Below are 14,362 nucleotides of genomic sequence, written 5' to 3'. Positions count from 1 at the left end.
AGCATCTCACAGTTATGTGACCGAGATTTGTGTTTTTGCAAAAGTGCCCCATAGAGAACAATGGGTTTCACTTAACAACCACAACATTTATTTACCAACTGATGCAAAAAAAGTTGTAAAATTAGATCTGGTCACACAATGTCCCACTTTATGGCCATCACACTTTATGATCGTAATGGGCTGGTTTCATTATCATCATAAGTCGAGGACTATCTGTATTGCACAAAGAACAGTCAGCCTGTTACAGCTGTTCATAATTTAAAGACTATTTAAATAATTTCACTGGACTTGTTTGCATTTTTATTGCTTTCCTAACCTCATTTTATAACACCAAAACCATAAATAATCTTAGCTTAATTTTATTATTATTAGCAGAAAAGATTTTCTAATTGTCTTCTCCCATTTCCTGTTACACCACCAGAAGTGAAATGGTATAGGACACTTGCTTGAGCAGGGGGTTGGACTAGAAGACCTCAATGTCAAAACTGTTCCTGTTATTATCTGTTTTGCTGTTCTTCAAAGTATTGACTGCCAAGTATCAGCCAAAAATGACAAGCAGAAACAATACTTCTACTTCACTCCACTTTTGATTGAGTGGGCAATCAAAAAGAGGAAGCAGGGATCCCTTACCTGTTGCTCCCGTTTCTGTTTGCGTAGCTGGATCCCCTCCTCTTCTCTCCTCCGGCGCATCTCCTCTGGGTTCAAAGCTTTGTTTTTGTAACTTTTCATTCTGTAATTGTTCTCTTTTGCTGGGCTCGCCATGGTTTCTGCAGGCCAGGGGGGAAAAAAACCAGACACCATCTTTTTTGCATTATCAATAGAAAATAGGCTACTCGCACATGCCCTGAGGCTGAAGGACACCAAAGGATGCTATCCTCTGGAGGTCTGTTCAGATTCTGCAATGAGTCACTCCACTGCATGGATCTGAAAAAATCCTTGGCCTTTACCTATAGTGGCACACCTTAAAACCCTTCAACATTTTTCAATTTTACAGGGCCTTTTTAATTAATCTGTACAAATGCAATTAGATAAAACTTGGCTCAATAGCAGTAACTGCGAGAGGGATTTTGGTGTGTTAGTGGACAATCACTTAAATATGAGCCAGCAGTGTTCAGCAGCCATCAAAAAAGCCGAGGCAATCCCAGGCTGCATCAACAGTGAGATAGAATCAAGATCACGTGAAGTGTTATTATCGCTTTATAAGGCCTTGGTAAGGCCACAGTTGGAATACTGCATCCAGTTTTAGTCGCCACAATATAAAAAAGATGTTGAGTGTCTGGAAAGAGTGCAAAGAGCAACTAAGATGCTGAAGGGCCTGGAGGCTAAAACAGATAAAGAATCATTGCAGGAACTGAGCGTATGTCTGTCTAGTCTAGTGAAAAGAGGACTAGGGGTGACAGAATAGCAGTCTTCCAATATTTGAGGGGCTGAGGTTGCCTGGACCTATTATGCCATTAGGGGCTTTAAAGGTCAGAAGCAACAGCCGGAACTGCCCCTGGAAGCAGACCGGGAGCCAGTGCGGTTCATGGAGCAGAGCTGTGAGATGGCCTTCCTAGGGGCCCCAAAGACTGTGCTCACTGCCGCCCTTTGCACTGGCTGAAGCTTCCCAATGGACTTCAAGGGTTGCCCCGCGTAGAGCCCATTGGAGCAGTCCAGATGAGATGACTGGGGCTTGAGTAACTGAGTGCAGGGAGTCCTGACGCAGGAAAGGTCGCAGCTGGCGCACAAACCACAGCTGTGCAAAAGCCTCCTGGCTATGCCTGACAGCTGCTCTTCGAGCAGAAGACACGGGTCCAGGAGAACCCCTACGTTGCAAACTGGGTCTGAAATGGGGGGGACCTGTCCTGAACTAAGGATGACAGACATTCAGATCCTGAGGCTCCATGCACCCAAAGACACTTAGTCTTGCCGGGATCCAGTCTAAGTCTGTCATCCCCCATCCAAGCCCCCACAGCCTCCGAGTACTGCAAAAGAGTTCCCACTGCATCACTCACTTCACCCGGACGGAGACATAGAGCTGGGTATATTATCAGCGTATCAAATGATCTGACTCAAAGGCTTCAGATAGATGTTAAAGAGGAGAGAGTTCTATGTCCTGAGGGACCCTGCAAGGATCTTTCACTCCCTATCAATACTGATTGGGAACAGCCTCAGAGGAAGGAGGTGAACCAGAGAAAGACTGTGCCTCTCAGGCCCCCTCTCTTGTGTTCCATAGTTAGGAAACCATGGTCAATGGTATCAAAGGCCACTGATGGATCAAGGAGAGTGAGAATGGTGGCTCTGCCCCCATCCTGCTCCCACCAGACATCGTCCAGGAGTGCTATTAAGGCTCCGTCCCACAGTCAGTCCCGAATCCTGACTGAAAGCGGTCCAGGGAATCCGTTTCATCCAGGAGCCCCTGGAGCTGCTGAGCAACCACCTTTTCAAGCACCTTCACCAAAAAGGAAAGATGGTAGACTGGACCAAAGTTGTCCAGGCAGGTGGGGTTGAGTGATGGTTTTTAAGGAGAGATCAAACCGGGGCCTCCTTAAAAGATCCCAGGAATGGCTCCTCTTAAACAGCATGAACCATCTGCTGCTCAGTGTCCTGGAGGCTTTTATCAGCCAAGAGGGCAAGGGTCTGATTGACAAGTGGTTGCAGAGGACTCTGTCCACTGCCTTATAAATACCAAATACAAATATCAATACCAATTGGACAATGGCAAAAGGGGATCATATCTATCATTTCCATCTCCTGCCTACAGGCACTATAGAGACAACTGTTATGACACAAAATGCTAGACTTTGTTGGGCATTGGCTTGATGTAAGATTTATCTGTTCTTATAGGATATCAGTCACAAATTACTACACTGACAAGCAACTCGGTGATTTGCAAATCGTCATAATTCACTACTATCACTCCAAAGCACAATTTGCTTTCCAAAGGAGTATCAATGGGCCCTCCAAATGCTCCTGAGAACCCACTGGGAGGTAGGCTTTGCTCAGCAATATTTGGAGGCCATCGATTTCCTATTTTAGAAGCTTGGTTCCCGCTGGGAATGTCTAAAAGGTGCCCCAAAATGCGCATTGGTAAACACTAATCAAATTTCAGGGGATACCATATTTAAGAAACTGTCAAGAAAAACTGAAAAACTTCAAAATTAAACAGAAAACCGGGGAAAAAAAGCACGCATAAGGCACAGAGAGTCAACACCTGTTTATCTGATGCTAGACTTTCAATAACTTTCAGCCGGTCTTTAATCTGGAGCTTTTTTTGATCTCTCGTGATCTGTCCTGATTAATGATGTCATAACAAAGATACACAATAATGGCACCGCTTTTCCATGGCAACAAGGTATGTCACAAGTGGTGATTTGTGACTTCATTGCAAAGCCGGACTACAGAACACAACGAAATGAACTAGGAATAAATAATCAGATAAATAAATGTGGGTTTACTTGGGATAACTGCAAAACTAATCCTGGTAAATTGTCATCAAAATGAATTGGCAAAGGTCAATCTATATATATAAAAGCGAAAGCCACTCACACATTAATCACGAAATCTCCAGAACCATAAAGCCTACAAGCTTGAAATTTGCCACGTATGTTCCTCGTGGCTTCTAGGTGCTCACTAAGAAAGGATTTTTCGAAATGACCATCAGAGCATTAGTATTCCCTATATTATTATAACACGCTCTGATGCCAATTAGTTAGATGTTCTACTCCCCCTCCCGACTTGAAAATAACTCTGGAGAGAATGGGATAGCATAGGACAGGCTTCTGTGGGGCCAGCCTGATGGAGAGAAGGGGCTAGAAAGCCTGAGGGAGAGAAGGGGAGAGGAGAGGATCTATGGGGCAAGCCTAAGGGAGAGAAGGGATAGGAGAGGACAGGAGAGGCTTCTTTGGGCCAGCCTGAGGGAGAGAAGGGGAGAGGAAAGGATGCATGGGGCCACCCTAAAGGAGAGAAGGGGAGAGGATAGGACAGGACAGGAGAGGCTTCTGTGGGGCCAGCCTGATGGAGAGAAGGGGCTAGAAAGTCTGAGGGAGAGAAGGGGAGAGGAGAGGACAGGAGAGGCTTCTGTGGGGCCAGCCTGAAGGAGAGAAGGGGGGAGGATAGGACAGGAAAGGAGAGGCTTCTGTGGGGCCAGCCTGAGGGAGAGAAGGGGAGAGGAGGATCTATGGGGCCAGCCTGAGTTAGAGAAGGGGGTAGGATAAGAGGCGCTTCTGTGGAGCCAGCCTGAGGGAGAGAAGGGGAGAGATCTATGGGGCCTTTTTGTCTTTCAATTTGTCAGAGATCTTTGTGCAGCCATCTTGGATTTCTTGTTTTTGTTTCTCAGTGGTATTGGGCTTTTATGATCATATTTTTCAGTTTCCCAAGATTCTTGAGTTTATATAATTTATATAATTTCTTTTTGGAGAACATTAATTCATTTAGAACAAAGCATCCAAAATTCCGCAGAGGGACTTCAGGAGTGTCAGGGACTGTCTGCTAAACTCGGGAAGCTCCCTAGGGCTTATCCCCAATGCAGGGGGGAGGAAAACAGCCTGCCCTTTCTCTCATCACCTTTTTAGCCTCTCTGGTGTCCAGTCACGGCTGCCTCGTTCCCTCCTGCCTGCCCACCCAACTCACAAAAGCTAGCTAGACCCAGACATTCGACAGCACAAGCTGGCTTCTGTGCGAGAGAGGATGGAGAAGGATTCGGAGATTGGGGAAGTCATCACCAGTTTAAGAAATGTGCCATCCTTTTGTCGCCCAGTTGCATGAATCCAGGCAAAAGTCTGACGGTGCAGCCTGGAAGAGCCTCTCTGCCAGCCAATCTGGCAAACAGCAGAAGCAACAATCGCATGGTCACAGTGACAGCACAACGTTACAAATCTGGTGGTATGATGCTCTCCAAGACTGTTCCAGCTTCTTTGTTACAAAATATAGGCGACAATTTAAAAATATGCTGATGATATTCATCAACTGTGTCACACAGAGAAGTCACAGCCAGATCCAAGGGAACCCAGTCCCTATGTATTTTAACCGGCATTTCTTTACAACTAGATGGGGTTAATTTGATGGCAGCCAACCCTAGTCTCAAAGCTCGACCTACCCACCCAGACAGTCAGCCAAAATCCAGGTCTTACAGAATTCTTCCCAGGTGGTTGCACAAGTAGGAGCAGTAGTAGTAGTAGATCTGTGAGTTGTCTGGTTTGTCTTTACTGGGATCAATTGCTAAGACTACTCTCCATTATTTTACTCCATTATTTTGCTATACTAATGTTAGTGTGTACATTATTGTTTAGTGTGTACATTAACAGCCAACAGTTTATTTTTCACCAAAAAATGGTAAAATGTATGTAGATAAAGATTAACTATTCCATAATTAATCTTTCTCATAAGCCAATTTACATAGAAGAAAGAAATGATGTGTTTCTGTTATTTCTCAGCCTTGGCACTGTCAAAAACACTGTAAAATAAACAATTCTTTTATCTTACACTTGTAAGATAGAGCAAATCCAATACTTCACTCTGAACTTAAATTCTCTCTGAATGTATGATATTACTCATGCTACATTACAAAACCATATATCATAAATACATAAATTCTTAAATACCGTTCATTATTGTAAACATCTTAAGCAATACTAAATATGTATTCAGCAATTCTGGCTCAGAATAAACAAATGATATATTAGTTTATTCTATGCACACATTTGTTTCATCTCATTCTGGGGGTCACCAAACCAGAGCAATTCAATTATTCATTCATCAACACTGGATGCAAATTAGGAGTTATTTACAAGGTAAAAATATTAAGAAAAAATCATTTAAGACTCTAGCTAGTTAAGAAAGAAGCTAAAATATCTATTTTGCAAATAAAGTTGCTCTCTGAAGGAGATGGGTGGTTCAAAAATGTGAAAAATAAAAACTTGAGGGCTACAAGTCAACATGGCTCATTACATTCTACAAGAAAGTATAACAATAAAAATCTGCTAACAATTTTAGCAGATCAAAATAAGAGAAAAAACTCCTGCCATGAAAATAAATTAAAAAACAAAGGCCATTCAGTTCCAGTTGGCATCCAATGGCCATCCAGAAGAGCAGTCTCTTCTGCCCCCTTGCCCAAGGCCATCATGGAGAACAGCCAATTTTTTTCACCAGCATTCTTCATTTTATTTTCTACGTGGAAATAACATATTCTGGCATCTGGAAAATGCCACACAACCCCTAATGTATTCTGGGGAAATATAGACTTTATATAGGATCAGTGGTTTCCTGTTTATTTTTTTTTATGAAAGGATTTTTTTTTTTAATAAAATCAGATGAAGAAAGATGCCAAGGCAGATGGCACTTTAATGCCTATGAGTAAGGTACAGAAAATCAAAGCATTAACCAAATCATGTTCTGGCTATTCTTATTCTTCAACTCTTATTTGCAGAAACAGTTTAATAAAAGAGAGTATTTGTAGGTCAGGTTTGAAATGGGAGGTCCTTGATGTTCTTTGAGCTTGGCTTTTTTCTTGCAGATGTTTCATTACCCAAACTAGGTAACATTATCAGTGCTGTTATCTAGTTTGGATAATGAAACTTCTGCAAGAAAACAACCAAGCTCAGAGAATACCAAGGACCACCCCCTCCCCCCAGAAATAGTTCAGCAGAATTGATCAAGCAGTGTGTGTTAACATGCATGTTAACAGTAGTGGATTAGGGTGATATCTATAGGAAGTCACTTCCATGAACCTTTTATTCAAATCAAAACACCTCACGTGGATAGAGAAGAAGCCACAATCTACAGAATGGTTTTTCAACTAATCATAACCCGCTCAACCCACCCATTAAAGCATCCCCTTTAACTGGTTTGTACATGTCCAGATACAGGTAGTCCCTGACTTACAACCACAATCGAGCACATTTATGTTAAGTGAGAATTTGTTAAGTGAATTTTGCCGATTTCATGACATTTCTTGCCACTGCTGTTAAGTGAAACACTGCAGTTGATAAGTTACTAACCTGGCTGTTAAGTGAATCTGGCTCCCCATCGACTTTGCTTGTCAAAAGGTTGCAAGAAGTGATCCCATGACCCTGGGAGATTGCAACAGTCTTAAGTATGAACCAGTTGCCAATTCATGTGATCTGAATTTTGTTCACATGATCAATGAGATGCTGCAAAGGTTTTAACTGTGAAAAACAGTCATAAGTCAATTCTTTCAGTGATGTTGTAACTTTTAATGGTCATTAAATGAACTGTTGTAAGTCAAGGACTTTCTGTACATAACTGCATAGTCTTGCTTTTGCAATTGCACCCCCAAATATCCTTAATATAAAATTCAAATAACCCTGTACCATCCACAATTCAAAATTTATTAACACAGCTGCCTGCAATTTCTGCAGATTTGAATCTTACCAGGCTCAAGGTTGACTCAGCCTTCCATCCTTTCTAAGGTAGGTTAAATGAGGACCCAGTTTGTGGGGGCAATAAGCTGACTTTGTATAAATATACAAAAGTATGAAGGCTATTGCTTAGCGCATTGTAAGCCGCCCTGAGTCTCCGGAGAAGGGCGGCATATAAATCAAATTAAAAAAAAAAAAAAAGATATTCCTGAATGGAAAGATTTCAAGAAAACAAGAGAATATTTCAAGTATTCTTCTTTCATGTAAACTTTATTTCATAATTATAACTGATAAATGCAGGATACTAAGAATTTAAGTAGATTCTTAAATTACTGAGTATTTTGTAAGTTTACTAGTAAGAAACTGGTTTTAAAACCTTCAGTTTTACAACATAAAGAATGGTACCAACTCTGGATGCAATGCCCATTTAGTTCCTTGTTATTAAGGGATATTTTTTAGGAAACTGGAAAAACCACATAGCACTTTTTAATAATCCATTTTAAATTAGCTTTCTTTTCCATTTCTGCCACGACATATAAAATGGCATTACACAATAAAGAGAAGAAACATAAAAAATTAATCCAGCTGAATAAAAGGAATGGAGCCAGCGATCTCAGTATGCAGAGGCAATCAAGCTTTTACAGGTAGTTATCGACTTAGAACCACAATTGAAATCTTCCACTGCTAAGAAAGACAATTATGTGAATTCTGCCCTATTTTACAATCTTTCTTGCCGCAGTTAAGTGAATCACTGCAGTTTTTAAAATTAGTAACATGGTTGTTAAGTGAATCTGGCTTCCTTATTGACTCTGCTTGTCAGAAGGTCACAAAAGGCGATCACATGACCCCATGATACTGCAACCGACATTAATATGAGACAGTTGCCAAATGTCTGAATTTTGATCACGTGACCACAGGGATGCTGCAACAGTCGTAAGTGTGAAAACAGTCATAAGTCATTTTTTCAGTGCCATTGTAGCTTTGAATGGTCACTAAACAAGTGGTTGTAAGTTGAGGACTACCTGAAAGAAAGGACAGAGATAATCATAGAATTTATTTGCCCCCTGGTTGTGTTTCATTTCCTCAATTTCTACTACCCTGTTACTCTATGCCAAGAACTTTTATAAATTATCCATCGTGAGGAAAAAGCTCAAGAGGGGACCTACTCTCTGATTCTGAGATTGCCGTGAAGGATAATACTCACTCGAACTACCCAAATAAATTACTGAGGGCTTCACCGCCTTGTGCACATTTACCATAATTCCTTACACAAATCAGACCCCTTTTCTGTAACCTTGTAATGCCTACTTTGTCAGATGACTGGTTTTTTTAAAAGTCTCAGGTGGAAGCCCTTCCTAAGAGGAATACTGGCATGCAGAGGTAGCCTATTTGTTTCCTAAAATTACTGAGAACAGCATATAGCTGTGCCACGCCTAAGAACTTCCCCTGTAGCATCACTGCCCATTGGTGTAAATGTACCCTAAACTGACTTAAAGACTACAGAAATCAATAGTGATTGCCTCTGTTATATACAGCCAGGTCCAGAAATATTGGGACATCGACACAATTCTAACATCTTTGGCGCTATACACCACTACAATGGAGTTGGAATGAAACAAACACAATGTGCTTTAACTGCAGACTGTCAGCCTTAATTTGAGGGTATGTACATCCAACTCAGGTGAACGGTGTAGGACTTACAGCAGTTTGCATATGTGCCTCCCACTTGTTAAGGGGCCAAAGGTAATGGGACAATTGGCTTCTCAGCTGTTCCATGGCCAGGTGTGTGATATTCCCTCATTACCCCAATTACAATGTGCAGATAAAAGGCCCAGAGTTCATTTCAAGTGTGCTATTTGCATTTGGAATCTGTTGCTGTCAACTCTCAAGATGAGAGCCAAAGAGCTGTCACTATCAGTGAAGCAAGCCATCATTAGGCTGAAGAAACAAAACAAACCCATCAGAGAGATAGCAAGAATATTTGGCATGGCCAAAACTGTTTGGAACATTCTCAAAAAGAAGGAACGCACCGGTGAGCTCAGCAACACCAAAAGACCCAGGAGATCATGGAAAACAACTCTGATGGATGACCGAAGAATTCTTTTCCTGGTGAAGAAAACACCCCTCACGACAGTTGGCCAGATCAAGAACACTCTCTAGGAGGTAAGTGTATGTGTGTCAAAGTCAACAATCAAGAGAAAACTTCACAAGAGTGAATACAAAGGGCTCACCATAAAATGTAAACCATTGGTGAGCCTCAAAAACAGGAAGGCCAGATTAGAGTTTGCCAAACAACATCTAACAAAGCCTTCACAGTTCTGGAACAAGATCCTATGGACAGATGAGACCAAGATCAACTTGTACCAGAGTGATGGGAAGAGAAGAGTATGGAAAAGGAAAGGAACTGTTCATGATCCTAAGCATATCACCTCATCAGTGGCACAGTGGTGGTAGTGTCATGGCGTGGGCATGTATGGCTGCCAATGAAACCGGTTCTCTTGTATTTATTGATGATGTGACTGCTGACAAAAGCAGCAGGATGAATTCTAAAGTGTTTCGGGCAATATTATCTGCTCACATTCAGCCAAATGCTGCAGAACTCATTGGACGGCGCTTCACATTGCAGATGGACAATGACCCAAAGCATACTGCAAAAGCAACCAAAGAGTTTTTGAAGGGACAGAAGTGGAATATTATGCAATGGCCAAGTCAATCACCTGAGGCCTGGCAGAGCATCACCAGGGATGAAACCCAGCGTCTGGCGATGTCTATGCATTCCAGACTTCAGGCCGTGATTGACTGCAAAGGATTTGCAACCAAGTATTAAGAAGGGAAAGTTTGATTTATGATTATTATTCTGTCCCATTACTTTTGGTCCCTTAACAAGTGGGAGGCACATATGCAAACTGCTGTAAGTCCTACACCATTCACCTGAGTTGGATGTACATACCCTCAAATTAAAGCTGACAGGCTGCAGTTAAAGCACATTGTGTTTGTTTCATTCCAACTCCATTGTGGTGGTGTATAGAGCCAAAGATGTTAGAATTGTGTCGATGTCCCAATATTTCTGGACCTGACTGTATTTCACAGGCTGGTAAATGGTTATTATCCAGTCATCTCTGCAAACTTAAAACCTCCTATCAGGAAACCTGCTAACTGAATGTGCTAGGGCAGTATACCACAAATAAATCAATAATAATAAATGAAATTGGTGAGATTCTGATTTTTGAGGCATAAAAAAGCAACATGCCCTTTCATATCCCCTCTCTGACACAGACCTATAGGCTCCCAACAAGTCACAACTTTCAGCACTTCTGCAACACTCCTAAGCAGATTCAAAGACTGAGCCTTGTACGCAAAAGCTGCATCCTCCCCAAGTAACCCCCCCCCCAACAAACAAGGGCACTAGCAAGAAAATAACTCACCCAATCACCATATTTTATGGTGTTTGTGTCCTCATACAAAAATTCTTGTATATGCTACATATTTGCATACTATGCAGAGCAAATTTTTGTTATAAAAATTTATACGCTATATATGGTCTATACTCTAGACCATCTCTTTCCTCTAAATTCAAAGCATACTTAAAAAAAAATAACATGCAACCACTTTTGGTTGCTTTCAATTATCCGATCTTCAATCAGTCTTTATCCCAGTCCACTATTCCATCTTGTTTGAAGGCTTCTATCATTGTTCCGCTGCCAAAGAAGTTCCCCAATGTAACCTCAATGATTACAGACCAGTGGCACTCACTCCTATCATCATAAAGTGCTTTGGGAAATTGGTCTGCTGGCACATAATTTCTGATCTTCCGCAATGATTAAATACCAGTTTGCATACAGAAGAAATAGATCTACATCTATTAGAGGATGCTACAGCCATCACTCTTCACACTGCTCTGACTCATTTGGAACAGGGGGGATGGGCTATGTGAAGATGCTTTTTGTAGATTTTAGCTCTGCATCTAACACAATACTTCCACATAGACTAGTGTCTAAACTTATGGATCTTGGACTTTCTTATTCAATCTGCCTTTGGATTATGGATTTCCTGTCTGGCCACTCTCAGAGGGTCAGATTAGATAATCACAACTCTTCAGCCCTTATTCTTAACACTGGTACACTACAGGGTTGCATGTTGAGTCCCTTACTCTATACTCTTTATGTGCATGACTGCATTCCCACTCACGCTAGTAATACTATTACTAAATTTGCAGATGATACAACAGTGGTGGGATTCATCTCTGGGGGGTGGGATGAGTCTGCCTATCAAGATGAGGTGGACCGTAGCTTTTGTGGTGTGGCGACAATAAGTTAGTCCTTATCAATAAGACCAAGGAGCTTATAGTGGACTATAGAAGGAATAGATCAGACATCCAGCCCTTACTTATCAATGGAGACAGAGTGGAGCAAGTGTCCAGTTTTAAGTTTCTGGGTGTTATCATAAAAGAAGACCTGACCCACATTGCTCACATTGCAGCACTGGTCAAAAGGGTCCAGCAGAGATTATACTACCTGAGACTTCTCAGGAAACAACAACTGAATAAAAAACTGCCAGTGACCTTCTACTGCTGCACCATAGAGAGTATTTTAACTTACTGCATCTGTGTATGGTTTGCCAATACAAATCATACTTGTAGATAGGACAGCACTCCAGACGGTTAACATTGGCTGCCCTCTCCTCTCCTTGGAAGAGCTTTATGGCTCCTGCTGCCTTAAGAAAGTTCAAAAGATTCTTAAAGATCTGTCACATCCGGGGCACCCTTTTTTTTTTTTTTTTTGAACTTTTACCATCTGGCAGATGGTACAGGATAATAAAAACAAAGACAAATAGACTGAAAAACAGCTTCTATACTAAGGCAGTAATTATATTGAATTCTAATGTATAGTGCAATATTAATGCAATATCGGGTTTTCAATTCAATTGTATAGAATGTGAAGGATGTGTGTTTGTGTTTTATTTTTATAGTTATAATGTACAGTGAAGATGGCATTTAATTTCGTTGTACGAGGTGCAATGACAATAAAATAAAACTTATCTTGTAACTATAGTTCAGGGGTTCTTACCAGATGACGGGAACTACAATTCCCACAATCCCACGTTTAAGTGAACTACGGAACGCCGGAGGGCAACAACTATTGTTTCTTCTCGTGAACGCATCAGCCTAATGGCGCAAACGCTTGCGAGGAAAGGCAACTCGGCAGCCAAAGGTCCGGGCAGTTGAGGGCCCCCTCGCGCCACCGTCCAGGCCGAAACCCCTTTCGCCACAACGCGCCTCGAGGGCCCACCCGGGAGCGCCTCTGGCTTTCCCAAATGGGGAAAGGAGCCCCTGGGAGGAAGCGGGCACCGCGGGGGCAGGGATGACGGGCGTGGGGCGGCCTCGGCCACTCTTAGGCTCCCGGTCGCTTCGGAGCCTGGGCCCGGCTTCCCCTGCCGAGGGTGGGAGCGAAGGCTCTGCTGGGCGGAAACCGCAGCGGAGGGAAAGCGGGGAAGGGGCGAGAGAAAGAAGCGGCAAAGCGGCTTCTTCGCTTCCATTCCTCCCCAGCGTCCCCGCTCATCTGCGGCTACTCGGCCTCCCGCGCACCGGAGTCGGACGCCCCGCGCCAAAGGCTGCGCCCTCCCCGCCTAGGGGGGTCCGAGCGTCGCTCTTCGCCCCGGAGGCCCAGCGCTCCGCCGGGGACCGCAGTGCGCGGCGGGACGAGGGGCGGCCTGGATCTCGTCGGCGCCTCCGGACGCCCCGCCGGCCACGCCCCTCCGCCTGGAGCCGCCGCCAGACGCTGGGCGCCCGGGAGTGGGCCCCGACCTCACGCGCGCGCGGGGGGGGAGAGAGAGAGAGAGAGAGAGACTCCGCCGGGGGCCTCACCCATGTCCGCCGCTCCGTCCCGTCCCTCCTTCGCCGACAATATGGCGGACAGGCCAATGGGCCGAGCAGACGGGCCGGCGGGGCGGGGGAGAAAGGCGGAGCTTAATAGGAGCGACGGCGGCCGAAGCGGGACAGCACACGCGCCGAAGCTCCACCCCCCGTAACGCTGCCTCCCTGGGATCGCTGCGGCTCGGGGCTCGCGGGCGCCTCCCAGCGGCCGGGCGTGGGCTGCAGGCAAAGCGCTGGTGGGGAAGGGACCCCCACGCGACCCCCGCCCTCGGCCTGGGGGGACCCGCCGATCGGCTGACGGGGCATCATCTTGGGCGCGTCTGCAGCATCGCAGCCCAACTGCGCGCACCGGGAACACGCCCACCCCCCCCCGGCTGCTGTCCTGCTAGGCCGCCCCCCAAGTCTCGGGGCCTCCGCGCTCTTGGGATGCCCAAAGGGGCGGGGGCAGCTTTGCACCCCCGTCCAAAGCCCCACATCCAGGACCCTCTGGGGGAGAAGAGCAAGAGGGAGACTCTTCTCCTAACTTTTCCTCCGGGAAAAGAAATTATTTTTAATTTAAATTCATTTTATTTCTATTTTGCAATGTTTTTATCGAATTTAGAAACGGCCCATCTCCCTCACAGAAGGACTCTGGGCATAAAACTGTATACAATATAAAAAATTGAAATAGAGGCAAGGATAGTTAAAATTTGACATTAAAAATAATTAAAATGCTGGGGGAGGGCCTTAAAGACTCTAACCAAGCCCATGGCTGAGCCCCCAACAAGATGGGCGGGGGGGGGGGGCTCAAGATATTTTCAAAGGCCCAGGAGAGGGGACCCTCCTCGTCTCTGAGGGAGAATGTCAGTACAGGAGAATTATTAATAGCAATTGATTAGCTAAGCAAGCTATTTACTACTGTGTTTCCCCAAAAATAAAACCCTGTCTTATATTTTTTTGAACCCCGAAATAAGGGCCTGGCCTTATTATCGGGGGAGGGGGATCTTATTATTTTGGAGGTGCAGGAGGCAGCGAGCGTGGCCACCTTGTGGCTACTGTTATGTTGCTACAGCAGTGCAACACAGCCGCTTGTCGGCTGTTCGCTGGGGCAACCAAAGGTGGGAATCTCCCCAGCCTTCTTGGAGTCTGCCTG

At 44.2% G+C, this 14,362-nt stretch overlaps 1 protein-coding gene across 2 annotated transcripts in view; it reads right to left on the bottom strand.

The window, feature by feature from the left end:
- KPNA6 (karyopherin subunit alpha 6) overlaps positions 1 to 13,414 on the bottom strand; it is a 39,060-nt gene extending 25,646 nt beyond the window's left edge. Inside the window, exons 1-2 of one of the 2 annotated variants that reach the window (XM_034413187.3) lie at positions 13,222 to 13,414; positions 631 to 767 (exon numbers count right to left, since the gene is read on the bottom strand). In XM_034413187.3, coding sequence (XP_034269078.1) covers positions 631 to 767; positions 13,222 to 13,225 — 141 coding nt within the window. In that variant the 5' untranslated portion in view covers positions 13,226 to 13,414. Of the gene's footprint in view, positions 1 to 630; positions 768 to 6,977; positions 7,045 to 13,221 lie in introns of those variants that run through there. The other variant, XM_087876768.1, reaches the window with a different exon arrangement.
- Positions 13,415 to 14,362: the final 948 nt, after the last annotated feature.

Source organism: Pantherophis guttatus, chromosome 10 (genome assembly GCF_059756535.1).
Source record: "Pantherophis guttatus breed Tessera chromosome 10, ASM5975653v1, whole genome shotgun sequence".
Lineage (NCBI taxonomy): Eukaryota > Metazoa > Chordata > Lepidosauria > Squamata > Colubridae > Pantherophis > Pantherophis guttatus.
The sequence above is the reverse complement of the archived record's forward strand: the minus strand, read 5'-3'. Positions and strand labels throughout refer to the sequence as shown.